The sequence below is a fragment of the Camelus ferus genome, chromosome 19 (genome assembly GCF_009834535.1).
Source record: "Camelus ferus isolate YT-003-E chromosome 19, BCGSAC_Cfer_1.0, whole genome shotgun sequence".
Classification (NCBI taxonomy): Eukaryota; Metazoa; Chordata; class Mammalia; order Artiodactyla; family Camelidae; genus Camelus; species Camelus ferus.
This window is the reverse complement of record NC_045714.1, coordinates 16467230-16483597: the sequence shown is the minus strand read 5'-3', so window position 1 is coordinate 16483597 and position 16368 is coordinate 16467230. Positions and strand designations below refer to the sequence as shown.

At 61.3% G+C, this 16368-nt stretch overlaps 3 protein-coding genes across 3 annotated transcripts; all 3 read left to right on the top strand.

Annotated features, from left to right (window-relative positions):
• Nucleotides 1-1298: 1298 nt before the first annotated feature.
• On the top strand, nt 1299-4725 carry LOC116657787 (probable cystatin-16). Its single transcript, XM_032461165.1, has 3 exons — nt 1299-2363; nt 2835-2945; nt 4449-4725. The coding sequence occupies exons 1-3, from the start codon at nt 2088-2090 to the stop codon at nt 4590-4592; spliced, it is 531 nt and encodes a 176-aa protein (XP_032317056.1). The 5' UTR covers nt 1299-2087; the 3' UTR covers nt 4593-4725.
• Nucleotides 4726-5789: 1064 nt separating this feature from the next.
• LOC116657788 (probable cystatin-15) lies at nt 5790-9182 on the top strand. Its single transcript, XM_032461166.1, has 3 exons — nt 5790-5984; nt 7731-7841; nt 8766-9182. Exons 1-3 carry the CDS (start codon nt 5790-5792, stop codon nt 8907-8909), a joined length of 450 nt encoding a protein of 149 aa, XP_032317057.1. The 3' UTR covers nt 8910-9182.
• A 3352-nt stretch (nt 9183-12534) lies between these two features.
• LOC102513254 (cystatin-8-like) lies at nt 12535-16038 on the top strand. Its single transcript, XM_032462338.1, has 3 exons — nt 12535-12765; nt 13120-13233; nt 15955-16038. The coding sequence occupies exons 1-3, from the start codon at nt 12535-12537 to the stop codon at nt 16036-16038; spliced, it is 429 nt and encodes a 142-aa protein (XP_032318229.1).
• Nucleotides 16039-16368: the final 330 nt, after the last annotated feature.

Below are 16368 nucleotides of genomic sequence, written 5' to 3'. Positions count from 1 at the left end.
GAAAGCAGAATTGTCAGCTGCCAGGAAGGCTTCCTGCTCGGCCCTGGCCTGGTGCCGAGCCTCGCGTCTGCACAGACTTGCCTCAGGTGCCTGGAGCCGCACCTCAGACGTGCCCTGCTGGAAGGTGTCCCCTGACGGCCGGACTCTCCTTTCTGGGGGACCGGCATGCAAGGAGGTGGCACTGGCTGGTCCCCCTGGCAGCTGCCCTGCTGATGGGTTCCTGTGGTCCAAATGCATGTCCTCAAGCCCGTAGACACTGCCCCTCCAGCCAGCAGAACAGCGCACGCCTGGGGCTCAGAGCACAGGGAAGCAGTCAGGTGGCTGCCCCTGAGCTGGGGACATCCGTGCCTGGTGGTGAGAGGAGGGTGTCACAGTATCACGGATCTTTCTGGAAGCCACAGTTCCCGCCCTGGAGGCAGCCTCGGGACTTTGGCTGGGCTTCATTTGGTGGGTCGGGGGCCAGCCTGGGATGGCCGGGCCAGGGGAGTCTGGGTGTCAGCTAGGGGATCCCTGCCCAGGTGCCCCCACACCAGCCTCCGCTCAGACCCGGCTCCCCTCTGGTGAGGCTGCTTCCCAGCTTCACTTTGTGAGAATTCACTCACCTCCCGGACTCTCCTGCAGGGTCCTCTGCTCTGGAACCTCCTTCTGAGCGCCGCCCCCCACCCCGGGCTGCACCTTCGGGTGTCTCCTGCAAAGACCAGCCTCCCTGCCGCTGCCCCTCTGCCTCTGGCACTGACTCCAAGGCCCTCGGGGCAGATCGTCTGGGTTCACATCCCAGTCACGGTGGGCGGGTCACCTCCGTTTGACATGCCTGGGTCTCCGCACCTGGAAAGCGGGTGTGAAATGCTTCTGCTGTCCTGACAGTTAAGAGGTAACTCAGGAGAGAGCCTAGGGCGGGCTCACGGTGTCAGCTGTTACCATGTCGTCCTTCCTGCCGCCCGACCCTGCCGCAGGGCTCGTGCAACGCAATGAGTGGCTGGCGGTGTGCACACGCGCGTGCACACACGCACACACTGTGCACGCACCACACACAAACATCACCCACACACACACCACATACACACCGTGTACACAAGCACACACACTCACACTGCACACATATCATACATGTACACGTGCACACTACACACACATCACACACACATGCACACAAATAGTCAGATACACACACACACACGACACACACACGGACACACAGCGCCTCTCAAATACACACAGCCAGAATTCTGAGGAAAGGAGGACAGACAAATCCACAATCCAATCCCCATGAGGGGTTTTAACACGTCACCCAGGAACAGACGGAGAAGCAGACCGAACCCTAAACCCAAACCAAACTCAGTAAAATAAAACGAAGTAGGGATGGTCCCTGTAGGGAAGTTTTGATCACATGGGCCACCTGGGATATGTCCATCCCTAACTTTGCACCTGAAAAATGCAGAAGACACAGTCTTTTCAAGAACGTGGACCACTGGCCATATTCTGGGGAATGAAACAGGTCTCGGCCAATTTCACAGGAGAGATGGAATAGAAAGGCTGTTCTCTGAACGGAGCAGGCCTTGGGCCGGAGGTCAGTAGGAAGAAAGGCCATTAGGAAATGGGCGGCCGTGCGAGAGAACACGGCACTGCCAGCGGGGCCCCGGGCGGAGGGCACGTCAGGGAACCAGGCGTGTTTGGAGCGCAGAAAGCCAGGGTCAGGCATGGCCGGCGGGGAGCGCGGAGCCAGGTGGGCTTCTGGAGGAAGTCGGGGCGGCGGTGAGCACAGCTCCCCGCAGACTCCCCCACTGCCGGCTGCACGCCCCATACTCCCAGCCCGGCCGGTCGCATGGGCTCCAGCCAAGGTCGCAGCAGGCTTGGCCGCTGCCGTGCTGCCCGGGAGGGGACTCCGTGACCCCGGCGGTCCCGGCTGCATGGCTCTGAAGGTGGCAGGGTGGACGCAGGGCCCGGCAGGAGGGACCCGCCCAGGCTGAAGCCCTGGAAACGCGGGGCACAGAGCCTGCAGCATGCGTGCCCAGCATCCAGGGTTCCTGTGACCGGGGGTGGACAACGTGACCCCCTGCGCTGCCTCCTGTTCGGTGCCGGCAGGAGAGATGGGCAGCAGGGTGCCGAGGAGCTGGCCTGCGGGGGGCGCCCATCGCCCGTCCTCCCCGCTGACGCCGGACAGCATGTTCCCGAAGGCGTCTCTGCTGCTGGGGCTCACTGTCCCCGGCAGCCACCTCTGGACCTTTCAGAAGGCCTTTGCAGACGTTAGTAAGAACCACGGTTATTTCACGATGTCCGTGGAGTTGGCCGTGGCTTCCTTCAGCAGTGGCAGCAAGGACATGCAGGCCCACAGGCTGCTGGAGGTCGGGCGAGCCCAGCAGGAGGCGAGTGGCCGTCGGGAGCCCAGGCCCAACCCTGGTCCCGGTGACCAGCCCCGAGCCGGCCCACGTCAGCGCGGCTCTGACGGCGGCCCGGGGGACCAGGATCCCCGCCCCCCTCTCTGGAAGGAGTGGCCTGGGGCCTCCGCGTGTCGGGCCGATGTGACTGAGGGGCGGGTCTGCGGTCAGGTGTGCCGTGCGCGTGCGCGTGCGCTCAGCGCCGCGCGCCCTGCTTCCCGTGACTGTCCCCCGCCACGCACATCTGGCACTGGTGCTGGGGGTCCTGAGCCGGCCGTCGGGGTGGGGGGAGGAGGCCAGGCTGCTGGAGGGGCCCTCGGGGCCGTCCCCTTTTTGGTTCTGTGCTAGTAGGGAAGTTGCACAAGGCTTGTGTGCCCTGTTTACACACCTCGTCTCGTCTTCTGCCCACTTTTCTACTTGGAAAGCAAACGTAGCAGCTGCTTCATGATTCCTCGACAGAGTTGGACAGTGATATTTTTAATGGACCTGGAGCTGGGCCAGACAATTTGTAGAAAACGTGCTGAAGACCTCGGCCACTGTCCCCTGCAAGAAGGCCCGGGAGAGAAGAAAGTTTGAGAATAAATCAGCGCAAAGCTCCCTGAATCTTCGGACAGTGAAGCGTAACACGCGGGAGAGTGTGTGAGAGAACCTGCCGCCCCCGCGTGCGTCCTGTTCTCCCCACACAGGACGCCTTGCTCCTGGCCCTTCTGGTCACCACGTATGTGGGGGTTTTTCACAGAAAATAATTCTCTGGGACACCGGGTGTCCACCCGGAGGTGATGTCAGATCTCACGGGTTAGGGGCTCAGCCCCCGACACCGCTCCCCGCTTGCAGGTGCCGGATGCGAGCAGCATGCCCCCAGGGGCCCACAGCTTCTGGCCAACTTGCTACACCTGGGAGATTGCCACCCCGCTCTTCAGGTGTGATGAGTTTGCTAGTCCGGCTCACAGCTCAGGGAAGGAGGCTCAGGGTGTGACCCGGACACAGAGACGCAGCCAGGTGCAGAGGTGCCCGGGGTGAGGTCTGGGGGTCCCGAGCACAGGGGCTCCTGGCCCATGGAGCTGGGGGGGGCGGCGTCGCCCAGTGTGGATGTGTCCACCAGCCTGGAATCTCTCCACACCCTTTGCTTTGGGAATTTTGCGGAGGCTTCATCACATGGGCATGATCAAGCATCAACTCTGTCTCCAGCCGCCGCCCCTCTCCGGAGGATGAGGGCGGGGCTGAGAATCCCAAGCTTCTAAAGATGCCTTGGTCCTCCTGGTGAGCAGCCCCCACCCAGGAGCCCAGCAGGGTCACCTCAGCAGGACAGGAGGTGCTCCTGGTGGGTTCACCAGTTAGGAGTTCACGAGAGGCTCGGGAGCTCTACACCAGGAACCCGGGCAGAGACCAACTTAAGCATTTTCTATGCGAGGGGGCTTAGGAAAGTCACAGGGGTGACCCTGGGGCAGAATGCCGGGGAGGAACGGAGGACCGGAGGACCAGAGGACCAGAGTACGGCTAGGTTCGCTGGTCACCCCACCTCTCCCCCGGGTCCCTGGGCTGCGAGGACAAGCCCAGCTCAGCCAGTCCTCCTGTCGTCATCCTACGAGCTGACATCTGATCCATTGGACTGGGACCGTGGGCGTGGGCCTCAGTCAGGGGGACGCCCTCCGGGGGGCTGGTGTCCCCTGATCCCAGCCTGGGGGGCAGCCTCCCCTTGGGGTGGGTCTGCAGCCACTCCCAGGTGGGGGGGGCGCCATCTGGACCCTCTCCTGGGCAGTCTGCCAGCTCCCAGAGCCCACAGGCAGAGGCCCTTCATACAGCATCATGGTGGGTGGGGGGACCTGGGGGACAGGCAATGGCCCCACCAGGCACCCTCTGGGGAGCCCCCATCCACGACGGGCGGATTCAGCACCCCCGCCCATCACCCAGGTGGAGACCTGAGCTCCCGAGCCCGGCCCCAGGCCGCCGCTGGATTCTGCTTTTCCTCCCTCTTTAGCTTTTAACCCATCCGGGCACCTGTGAAGTCCTCCACGCCACGTGCTCTCACTGCTACGTTGGTCTGATTTTATGTCTTACGGTTCCTGTTTCCAGGTGAGCTGCACTTTCGTGGTGGACTCGCAACCCTGGATCACCCAGTTCACCCTTGTGAACAGCACCTGCCAGCAGAACCAGGGGAAGGGGCCCCCATCTCCCGCAGCAGACCCTCTTCCTCTGGATGACGTTCCGGGGTCCTAGGTCTGTGCAGCACCAAGGGAAGTAAAGGCACCTCAGATCACTCTGGGCCCCTGTCAGTTCTGTGTGCTCCCCAATGGTCCGTTTCCATGGATGTCGCCGCCAGTGACGAGTGATGGAGAAGTTGTCACTGTTGTTCCCACCTGGGCTGTGGGGCAGGACAGTCTGGCATGGACACCCCCGAAGCAGGTCCCTGCGCCCTCCTTGTGCCTGCCCTGGCAAGAGTGTACCATGTCCCTCAGAGGTGTGGCCATGAGTCTGGTGACAAGGGTGTCCCCCAGTGTCCACACTCCCTCTCTTTCTGTGCCGGCCCCAGTCCTGTCCTACAATGGGTCCCCACGACTGTGGTCCAGACCTCCTCTTCCTGGGATCATCTCGCTGGACAGGTGACCCTTGACCCCATGCCCCAGGGGAAGCATTGTTCACCGGCAGCACCCCTACCTTCCCGGCCTCCCGGCTCCCAGGCCGTGTACGCGTCCCAGGCTGGGCACTTCAGCATCATGGGTCCTGAGAGGAGAGAGTGATGGAGCCACATGGCAGTGGCCACAGGACCTCAGATGGCAGAGCTGCATGAACGCACGTCAGCCGGGCTGGCGGGGCCCGACTTCCCCAGCCCCGACCCCTCTCCTGCCTGTGGCTGGGGCTCACGTCCAGTCCCGCAGAGCCCCTGCCTTGGGGTGACTTCCCCCTTGTGCCCCCCTTCCAGCTGCCAAGCACGGCCAGGCCTCCTGGGAAGACGGACAGCAGGGCCAGGGGTGGTGGGGACGGTGGGCCCCCAGCCCGTGGCCCCCCTCACTGCACCCTCCTGGTGCTCCCTGAGGTCACAGGCCACGGCCAAGGTCAGAGGGAGACCAGGGCTGCCCTCTGCTCCCCAGGACTCGGGGCCCACCAGTACTAAGTGTCCCCGCGGTTCCACCAGTCCTGGGATGCGCTGCCGAGGGGGCAGCGCAAGGAGACCCTCACCCAGGCCCCTCTGGGGACAGAGCCACTGCACACATGTCCCTGGGCCCAGGCTTCCCAAACAAGTGGTGGGAGTCGTGCCTCTCACTCTGCCCTCAGTCTGGTGGTGACAGCAGGGCGGGCAGGGACGCAGAGGAGGGGCCGGGCAGCAGTGCAGGGGCGGGGAGCTGGGCAGGGCTAGCCGTCACTGCCACCCCCGCCGGGCGCTGCGGGCCTCCAGGCTGTCGCCAGACGGACAGCATGTTCCCGAGGGAGCCTGTGCTGCTGGGGCTCCTGGTGCTGGGGCTGCATGTTGGCAGCTGGGACTTCGAGGATGTTAGTAAGAGCACGAATTTCTTCAGCATGTGTGTGGAATTCGCTGTGTTTCACTTCAACGAGCACCATCCTGATGAGTACGCTTACAAGCTGATGTGGGTGGGGAGGAGCCAGCGCAAGGTGAGGGGCGCAGGGGAGTGGGTGGGGGTGCGGGGTTAGGGGTGTGTGGGTGAGGGGTGGGGGGCTCCCCTGTGGCTCCACCATCCCCCTGAAACCAAGCCTGGAGGGCGCACCCGTGGTCTGCAGGGAAAAGCAAGGTGAGTGATGTCTAAAAATACGAGGTAGCGTTAGAAGGGAGAGATCCCACAGAGCTCCGGCCGGCACCTCTCTGGACGCTGTGGGTGCGGGGGCGGCAGCCTGGGGCCAGCGGAGAGCAGGGTGTGGGAGCTGGTCCCTGGTCCCTGGTCCCTGGGAGGTAGAAGAAAAGCTGGCTTCTAAGTCTGCTTGGAGGTGATGTGGGGGCACTGATGGGGGTGGGGGCAGGCACGGACCCCAGGTTTTGCCCTGAGCACGTGGGTGAACAGTACTCACCAACTTGCAAGACCATGGAGTAGGGCAGGGACCAGAAGATGCCTGGGAACCCATCACCTTCGGAATTCCCGAAGCAGCCTAGGAAGGCCCGGAAGGCTGTGGGTCACAGAGCATCACTGAGGGTCAGGGTGGAGCCGGATGGCAGTGGGCGTCCTTAGACCTGGTTGTGCAGGGGTTCCTCCCACCCCGCTCCCCCTCGCCCTTCCACTGGAGTAACTCTGGTCCAGCCATCGGGAGCCCGGGCCCTACCCTGGTACCGGTGACCAGCCCCGAGCCAGTCCACGTCAGCGGGGCTCTGAGGGGAGGGTCCCCTCTGCACACACTCCCGAAGGGACTGGAGGGAGGCCCCCACCCTGCACAGATGGCCCGGCTTCCCTCATGTGGCCCCGTCTCCTGACTGGCTGCTTCTTCCCTGGGCTGCGTCCCAGCCCTGGAACCAGGGAAGCCGAGGCTGCCTCCCCCGCCCAGCCCGCCCTCACCCAGGACGTGCGGGCGTGCGGGGTGGGCCGGGGTGTGGCCGGGGGCCCTCCGCTGCAGGGATCCCTGGGCCCCGAACGAAGCCAGCTTTCTGCAGGGAGGGCTGCTCCTGCCTGCGGAGCTTTCTGGCTGCCTTCCTCACGGTGTTTGGGTTCCTCCCGAGTGTTCCTCACCTCTAAGTAGGGGATGAAATCATAACGCGCAGTGAGTTGTTGGAGGAGCAGCGCCTGGCCCCTGAGCACCCACCCACCCGGACCCGGATGAGAGTTGGCTAGTGAGTCCCTGGTGCCGCAGCTCCCCCCACCCCCACCGTGGGAAAGAGGCCCCCCGGCCCCCAGGCCCGTCCCGATCTGGGTGCAGCCCCCGAGGGATGGCGCGGCTCTGACGGTGGCGCCGGGGACCAGGATCCCCGCCCCCTTCTCTGGAAGGAGTGGCCTGGGGCCTCCGCGTGTCAGGCCGATGTGACTGAGGGGCGGGTCTGCTGTCAGGTGTGCCATGCGCGTGCGTGTGCGCTCAGCGCCGCGCGCCCTGCTTCCCGTGACTGTCCCCCCCTCCACGCACATCTGGCACTGGTGCTGGGGGTCCTGGAGCCGGCCGTCAGGGGGAGTGCAGCGGAGAGGCCAGGCTGCTGGAGGTGCCCTCAGGGACATCTATTTGTAAGAAAAGTAGAGAATTAAAATGAAAAAGTGAAATAATAAAGAAAATAAGAAACAGGAACAATAAGCGAAGTGCACCAGCTGTGCCTCCCTCACTGCCTGCGCACCTTCGAGCCTACCGCCCATTTCCTGTTTGCTTCTCTGTGTTTTTCTCACTATCGCAAAGAATTTCACAGGCGTTTCTACAATCTCTTCTTTACAGAAGCTTAGCTGGACATATTTAATGGACCTGAAGCTGGGCCGCACGATTTGTAGAAAACATGACGAAGACATTGACAACTGTCCCCTGCAGGAAGGCCCGGGAGAGAAGACGGTGTGAGAATAAATCAGCCCAAATCTTCACGAGGCTTCTGACAGCGAAGCTGCATCAAGGACGGCCTATGGGGGGCTCGGGAAGGTCGCAGGGATGACCCTCTCCACCGGGCCCCTGGGCTCCTGCAGATGGGAGAGGCGGTCACTCTGCACGGTCACCGCTGTGCCCAGCACAGCCTGGCTGGCTCCCCAGAGACCCCCAGAAACCCCCCTCCGACGTGCTCCTCCTCCCTGGGGGAGCTCTCCCTGTCCCAGCTTCCTGCTCCCTGAGGCTCAGGTCCTGGAGACGCTGCTCTTGCCGTGCGCCCCTCTCTCCTTTGCTCCGATTCCTCCGGACAGGAGGACTGTTCAGCTCGCTGGTCACCCCACCTCTCCCCCTGGTCCCTGGGCTGCGAGGACAAGCCCAGCTCAGCCAGTCCTCCTGTCGTCATCCTACGAGCTGACGTCTGATCCATTGGACTGGGACCGTGGGCGTGGGCCTCAGTCAGGGGGACGCCCTCCTTGGGGCTAGTGTCCCCAGATCCCAGCCTGGGGGGCAGCCTCCCCTTGGGGTGGGTCTGCAGCCACTCCCAGGTGGGGGGGGGCGCCATCTGGACCCTCTCCTAGGCAGTCTGCCAGGCTCCCAGAGCCCACAGGCAGAGGCCCTTCATACAGCATCATGGTGGGTGGGGGGACCTGGGGGACAGGCAATGGCCCCACCAGGCACCCTCTGGGGAGCCCCCATCCACGACGGGCGGATTCAGCACCCCCGCCCATCACCCAGGTGGAGACCTGAGCTCCCGAGCCCGGCCCCAGGCCGCCGCTGGATTCTGCTTTTCCTCCCTCTTTAGCTTTTAACCCATCCGGGCACCTGTGAAGTCCTCCACGCCACGTGCTCTCACTGCTACGTTGGTCTGATTTTATGTCTTACGGTTCCTGTTTCCAGGTGAGCTGCACTTTCGTGGTGGACTCGCAACCCTGGATCACCCAGTTCACCCTTGTGAACAGCACCTGCCAGCAGAACCAGGGGAAGGGGCCCCCATCTCCCGCAGCAGACCCTCTTCCTCTGGATGACGTTCCGGGGTCCTAGGTCTGTGCAGCACCAAGGGAAGTAAAGGCACCTCAGATCACTCTGGGCCCCTGTCAGTTCTGTGTGCTCCCCAATGGTCCGTTTCCATGGATGTCGCCGCCAGTGACGAGTGATGGAGAAGTTGTCACTGTTGTTCCCACCTGGGCAGCAGGTGCAGCATGCTGAGCCAATCAAACCCTCAGCTCCTGTGGGGGTGCCCTCCCTGGTTCTTGCAGGGGTCCCATAGTTGGTGTGCACACTGATTCATTCATTCATTCATTCTCCATTTGTTCATCATCCATCCATCCATCCACCCACCCACCCATCCTTTTATCCATCCACCCACCCATCCATCCACCCACCCATCCATTTATCCATCCATCCATCCACCCATCCATCCCTCCACCCATCCATCCCTCCACCCATCCATCCCTCCACCCATACATCCATCCACCCACCCACCCATCCATACACTCATCCATCCATACATCCACACAGCCAGCCAGCCAGCCAGCCACCCATCCACTCATCTATTCTTCCATTCCTTTGATCATTCTTCCTCCAATCTCTCCATTCATTCCACTAAAATGCAATGCAGATGGTTTTCCCAGTGATAGCCACCTGTGTCCTCTTTGTGTCCATCTTTGATGCTGGGCTCACAGTGGGGTGTCCCTTTGTGGGGGCACCATGCCCAGGCCCAGGGGTAGGAGGTGGTGACTGAGATGACAGCAGGCTCTGTCCTCTGTGGACCCCATCAGGACACTTGTCCCGGGAGCTGCCTGTGTGATGTCCCCTCTGGGGATGGCCCAGAAGATGGCAGGTCTGGTCCCCACCTCCCGTCCTGCCCCTCGATGTCTATGTTCCCTGACCAGGGCCCAGCCTGGCCTCTGTGGCCGTCAGCACTGACCAGTAGCCTGGAGACAGGCCCTGAGATGACAGACCCCCGCCTCCTAGGTCCTTGTCGGGAGCTACCCTGGAGGGGCCTAGGGAAGGGGCAGGACTGGATCAGAGACGGGGTGGTGTGCCGTCTGGTGGGGTACCCAGCGGGAGGGGCTGAGGCGTCCTCCCTCCGGCCTCTTGAATGTTGGGGATCTGGTTTGCGTGCCTGTGGTTGGCAGTCTGTCCCTTTCCCTGCTGGTCAGTCACCAGCTGGGGGCCTGTCCCGTGTCATTGTACCCTGGACAAACCCCCCAGATTCAGCCCAGTCACTAGTCCCAAATCCTTAGGGAGTGAAAATATACTTGGGGCTCACGATACAAGCACACAATATAAAAACTGACATGCATTTTGTGAATCCCTGATTTCCATGAAACCCAGAGGTTTTACGGGGGCCTGGCTTGGAGATGCAGGCCTTGGAGGGTGCTTGCTGGGAGTCCCCCTTCACCCAGATCTCACCCCTGGGGAGTGCTTGCAGAAGGCAGCAGGGAAGGAGGGGTCGGTAAGAAAGAGAAGAGTCGGGTGACCTAAGGACAGCGGCAGGAGCACAAGCGTCTGCAGGACTGGAAACGTCAGACCCCGGTGCCCGAGGCCTCCTGACCCAGGGACGGGGAGGGGAGCAGGGCAGAGGGGCACGTGTAGCTGAGCCCCTGGAGGTGACAGACGGTCAGGTCCTGCGCGGCCCACACGCACCCGCACACCCGCAGCTCCCCACCAGGAGCGGCCCTTCTGTCTGCCCCACTTCTGCTCACGTCCCCGTGTCCCCGTGCCAGGGCTACTTTCCCTCTTTCTTTTTTCCTAACTATTAAAGCAATGCATATGAAATACAGGAAACGTGAAAGATACAAATGTAAAGAAAAATCCAAAGTGAATGTTTTTTTCATCAAGGCAAGAGCATTGCTTCACTCAACAAACAATGACATGTTCTCTATGCCTGGCCTGGCTCCTGGCTCTGGCGGTGATACAATGAGTGACAGGAAGGAGTCCCTGCCTGAGAAAGCCTGTTTTCTCTCTCGAGGGGGTAGGCAGACAATACAGATGTTCACCAATAAGTAACTGCAGGTTATAAGAGATGATGTGTTGAAACAGTGATGAAGACAGGAGCAGCGGGGAGCATCTGGGAGCATCTGGGAGCATCTGGGAGCAGCAGGGAGCAGTGGGGAGAGGCACTTTAGATTTGGGGGGTCTGTGTTGAGACTTGCAGGCAGATGAACCAGGATGAGTGGCTGCGTGGAGGGGAGGGAGGAACCCCAAGCCCCCCGAGAGGAAGCTGTGCCTGGTGCTTGGAGGTGGGAGAGGCTGCGAGGGATGAGGATGAAGAGGCCGCCCACATGACACAGTGTGATGGATTCTCCTGCGTTTTGTTTTGTTTTGTTCTTTGGGATTTTTGCGGGGCGGGGGGGGGGGGTAATTAGGTTTACTTACCTTAATGGAGGGACTGGGGACTGAACCCAGGACCTCGTGCATGCTAAGCGTGTGCTCTACCACTGAGCTCTCCCCTCCCCCCCGATTCTCCTACGTTTTTTCATAACATTTGTATTTATGAAGAATTGGATCCTATTCAGTGTTTTGCATCTTGTGCATGATTTTTTCTTTATAAGCATTTTCCAACATTATTGAGAATTCGCCAAATACGGAAACACCTGTGTAACTCTGCGGAGATTCTGGAAAGGTGTTTGTAGCGACTGACCATGAGAAACACCAGCCTCCATCAATAGTCGAAGGGCAACGCGGCGGGTTCCCACCAGCAGTGGTTAGGGCCACCCACCCGCGAGGTGGGGGCTGTCACTTCCCACACGCTGCCCAAGGTCGGGAGCCGGGCAGCCTTCATATCCTGGGACCAGTGCCCACCTCTCTGCACCCCCCAGAATGTGCTGGACTTTCACAGGGAAGCAGAGCGTCGGAGAGCCCTGGGGAGAGTGCGCCCCCTTGTCCTAAGGCCTGGGCGCCAGGATGGGCTGTGACCCACGGCCCTCGGCAGGACAGCAGAGGGAGTCCAGAGTCACGGCACCGGTGGGCAGGAGACCGCTGGGGCACCCTCCACCCCGAGGGCAGGAGGTGCTCGTCCACTGCGTGAGCTGCCTGGACCGAGGGCCAGCGACCGGCAGGGCAGAGGTGCCCTCCCGGAGGCAGGGTTGCAGGTGCAGGATTACATCACAAAGTGTGACCTCCCTGCAGGGCGTGGACTCAGAAGGTGAAGACAGACCAGGGATCAGGAGCAGGAGGCCCCAGACCAGAGCTTGGGGGCAGCTGGAAGTGCTGGTTCACAGGAGAACCCCGGGCAAGGGCTGGGTCAGCACCCAACTCCACAGGAGGGGCAGCAGTTTGGAAAGGGGGCCAGAGCGGGAAGACTCAGGGCAGCCACAGCCTTCACGGCTGCACAGACGCAGAAGCAGGAGTAGGCGGTGAGGCACTCAGGGTAGGTGTGGACCCCGAGTCCAAGTGCTGTCGCTGGAGCCGCAGACCCACCCAGGATGAGTGGGGCGGGAGGCCGGTGGGGCGCCCTTCACTGGCTCCCGTGGGGGGGCTCCTTGGAGGACAGAGGGTGCCCCCCGGGTAGCCCTGACAGCTCTGTCTCAATCCAGCTGGGCTGACGCTCTCACAGCAAGATCTGTGAACCTGCGCGGGAGCAGCGGCCACCCTACCCCGCCTGCGGCTCCAGCCCTGAGACGCCAAGGAAGCCCACCTCTGGCCCCTGGACGGAGGGACCATGACCAGACCCTGGGGGACCCGCCTGCTCCTGCTCACCATTCCGCTGGCCCTGGTGGACAGCGCGGACCTCGACAAGACGAAAGTCAAGGTGCTGAGAGAACTGAAGAAAGTCAGCCCCTCCAGCGCCAACGTGAGGCAGTGCCTGTGGTTTGCCATGCAGGAGTTCAACAGGGAGAGCGCTGAGAAGCACCTCTTCCAGGTGGTCAAGGTGCTGCAAGTCCACCTGCAGGTAAGGCGCCTCCCCCGGTTGGTGCATTTGCACCTGGTGGCCCAGACCGAGGCCAGGCTAGGAGGGCGGGCGTGGGGGTCCCCGGTACCAGCGGTAGCAAACGTGCGCCCCACACCCTGGAGGTAGGAGGTCTCACCTTCGAGGAGGTCCCACACCGGATGGAGCCGCCCCAGACACCCGGTGGGGCCAGGTCAGGGCATTGGGATGTGGTGGGTGCCATAGACCCCCCGCTGAAGGTGTGTTTGGGGAGAGAGGAAACGGGGGGGGGGGCAGAAGTTGTTTAGGGCTTGCTGAAACTCTCAAAAAGTAAAATAAAGCTTTTTTGAGCAAAGTCGCACGATTGCTCATCGACAGGTCACAGATTGTTTGGAATACCTCATCGAGGCTGAAATTGCCCGCACCAATTGCAGGAAGCTCCCCAACAGCAACGAGAGCTGTGTCCCGAAGGAAAACCCCAGACTGGAGAAGGTAGGTGCAAACCAACTGTCTGCGGTGGCCTTGGCTGCTCTGAGCCCCCCGCAGAACTCGGGGTACCGAGACCTTCTCCTTGAGGTCAGCATCACTCCTGGTGTTTAGACAGCAGGGTCCCACCTGCGGAGTCTGATTCAGTGGGTCTGGGGTGGGACCCAGGAACTGGCATAGCTAACAAGCCCCGGCAGGGTGAGGGGAGCTGCTTGGGCCTCGGTGCCTCACCTGGAGAACGCATCTGCTCCACGCATCTCGGCGTGGGAGACAGGGCCCGCTGACAGGTGCCCGTGGTTACCTGTGCCCAGAACGGCGCCTGTGAACTCCCGTGAGCAGGTCTGCCGACTGCAGCCGCAGACGCCCGGCACGACAGACACTTCCAGCAGCGGTATGTCTGGGCCATCCCATCTTTTATGTCGGTTTTGTCTTTTCCCGGAAGCAGAGTGTGGTGGTTTCAATTTCTGTTTTCTGCTGGGCTGGTTGTGGTTGCAGGAAAGTTGTTGCTTTTTAGCTGTTTGTAGCAAATGCCAAAGAGAAGGGAGGAGAATTGTCTCCAAGGGGCTCGTTTGTTCTGCCGTTCCCATGGCCCACCTCGGGCATGAGACCAGGTCTTCACGCAACACGTTTATCAGTGAGGAAAACCTCGCCTCCTCCTCTCCAAGTGTTTCGAGCCGCGCGGAAAGGGAGCGACGCTGGCCACTGCTCGTGCTCCTGGATTCAATGGGGTTCTTTGCAGTATTTACGTCATCACTAAATATTCTGTCGTGTTGGTTTCTGAAATTCCTTCAACACTCATTTCACTATTTTTTAAATTAAGAATGTTTCAGAGGGTGGGACTAGCTCAGAGGTCAAGCGCAAGCTTAGCCTGCACGAGGTCCTGGGCTCAAGCCAGCACCTCCATTAAAAATAATAAGAATAACATTTAAAAAATTAATCAATCGAGAGTGTTTCCTTCTAGGAGTTCTCCTTTCAGCAGCTGCACGCACACTAAGTGGCCCTTCTCCTCTGACCCACTCGTGCAATAGACTGAAACAGCAGGTTCCTCAACGGCGAGCCCTTCTTCCCCGTCCGGGACACGGAGCACCTGTCCCTTCTTGGCAGTTCTCCGGCCTGACTCGAACGTCAGGGTTAGTTCTCACCCCCATTGACTGACGGTGGCGACAGGTGCACAGGGAGCCTGGGTGCGGGTTTCGTTGGTGAGTCTGCACCTCTTCAAGGTCCTGGGCGGCTGCGCGTGGGCGCGGCGGGGCGCCTCCTTGCTCCTCGGACCCGCTCGGCTCTGTGGAGCCTGCTGCCCACGTGCACGCCTGGCATTCCCGTGTCTTTGATGGCAAATGTCCAGGTCTCTCTGGGTGCGGGGGCGCAGTTCCGGAGGGCCACCCGGGAATACGCTCGTGCACGTTGAGGTATGGTTGGCTTCAGTTCATATTTTGTATTTTTACATTTTACGTAACTCCACTAACTGGAGTTAGTGTTAGCTGGGTGACAGCAGGTCGGCCCCCTCCTCGGGTCCCCTCCCTTTGTGGGCGCCGTTCCGCGGGGCCAGGCTGGGAGGGACGGCTGGTCGGGGGGGGTGTCTCTTCTTGCGGCTTAGGGTGCAGGGGGTCCATGAACCACTGTCCATGTAGGAACTTTGCTTTTATGTGTACGAAGTGCTCACAATCCCCTAGTGTGGAGAATGCGTCCCCACATGCACGCAGACACAAGGGCACGCACGCGAACACACACACACAAGGATCATGGCCTCGTCCCAAACTACTGAACCAGAAAGTCAGGTCCAGACAACCCCCACCCCCGTCGTGTCGCTGGAGCACCCTGCGTTAGGGACAATGACTGTTTGATACGCGGCCGCCCTTCATTTGCTGGTGTTTTAGGGTGCTCCATTTAGTCGGGGAGTGAGGGTTATAATTGGTTTCTCAGTTCTGTTTGGTTCCAGGGTTTCTCTGGTCTGGTGTCATGAGAATGAGGCTTTCCATCGTTTCTGTGATCTGGTTCCGTTAAAGACCAAAGGAGGTTTGGGGTCCCAGGGCTCGATGACTTGGTGTTTTCTGCGGGTTCGTGGGAGGAGGAGGCGCGTAATCCCCTTCTGCACGTGGCCAGGACCCACAGGGACCTAAGCCCTTCTCCCTGCCACCCTGGGGTGCTGAGTGCCTTCCAGGCAGCGACGGAAGACGCCCTTCGCTGTCTTCCAGGACCGCTACCTGCCTGGCCCCGTCCTCCGTCCCTGCCCCCGTGCACCCGTCTGTGACCCACACATGGAACATTTCACTTGTCATTTCAGTGGCATTTCGAGGAGAGAAGCGGCCTTTGGAGGAAAAGGTCCGTTCGGCCCCAGAACCCGCCACGTTGCTCTTTCCCTGGTGTCCGCGTTCTCAGGGCCCAGGGCGTTACCGGGGCTTTACGATCACCCACATCACACTGTGCCTGGCACAGAACCGCGGCACTTAGGCTGTAGAAAATACTCGTGAGCATTAAAAACAAAATCAGCTTTGCATCCGGTCTCCCCCCAAAATATGATGATTATTGGTACTTGCTGTCCCTCGGTGGGCGGGGCGGTGGGGACCGAGGCCCCTGCAGGTCCCTGCGTGTACGGCCTGCCGCCTCCAGCCAGCAGGCTCCCGGGGACCGCCCTTGGGCTGACGACCGTCTTCCTAAGCTGACGCCCGGCACCTTGCCTTCTCTCGTGGCCGCTGATGAGCTCTGCGTGGTGCTGGTCTCTTTCAGATTCGGAGGTGCACCTTCCTGGTGGGCGCGCTCCCCTGGCACGGCGACTTCACCGTGATGAGGAAAGAGTGCGTGGACGTCTAGGGGCCCCGGGCCCCGCTGCAGCCCCCTCCTCCACGCCGGGAGCCCGGCGTGCGCGCTCTCACCAACACGCTTTCCTCACCGCTGCCCGTGGCTTGCTGTTTTGCTTCCTAGTCTCGCATCAGCTGGTGGCAAAAGATGGGCGTGTCCCAGTCCTCCTTCCTGGCCTGGGGGAGGCTGCTCGCCGTGCAGCCCGCGGTGCACCGCCACCAGGAACAAGGACCGTTTGTCACTGAGCATAAAGTGGTGGGGGGTAAGGTCTGACTCTCTCTCCCACTGACGTCTCGGGGGAATCCCTTTGTGATGGGTACCGCCCCTCACAGGGGCCTGAGC

Coding starts and splice junctions, on each gene's coding strand:
- LOC116657788 (XM_032461166.1), top strand. CDS start 5,790: ATGTTCCCGAGGGAGCCTGTGCTGCTGGGGCTCCTGGTGCTGGGGCTG. Junction 5,985..7,730: donor TGGGGAGGAGCCAGCGCAAG/GTGAGGGGCGCA, acceptor TCTTCTTTACAG/AAGCTTAGCTGGACATATTT. Junction 7,842..8,765: donor AAGGCCCGGGAGAGAAGACG/GTGTGAGAATAA, acceptor TCCTGTTTCCAG/GTGAGCTGCACTTTCGTGGT.
- LOC116657787 (XM_032461165.1), top strand. CDS start 2,088: ATGGGCAGCAGGGTGCCGAGGAGCTGGCCTGCGGGGGGCGCCCATCGC. Junction 2,364..2,834: donor TCGGGCGAGCCCAGCAGGAG/GCGAGTGGCCGT, acceptor ATTCCTCGACAG/AGTTGGACAGTGATATTTTT. Junction 2,946..4,448: donor AAGGCCCGGGAGAGAAGAAA/GTTTGAGAATAA, acceptor TCCTGTTTCCAG/GTGAGCTGCACTTTCGTGGT.
- LOC102513254 (XM_032462338.1), top strand. CDS start 12,535: ATGACCAGACCCTGGGGGACCCGCCTGCTCCTGCTCACCATTCCGCTG. Junction 12,766..13,119: donor TGCTGCAAGTCCACCTGCAG/GTAAGGCGCCTC, acceptor GCTCATCGACAG/GTCACAGATTGTTTGGAATA. Junction 13,234..15,954: donor AAAACCCCAGACTGGAGAAG/GTAGGTGCAAAC, acceptor GGTCTCTTTCAG/ATTCGGAGGTGCACCTTCCT.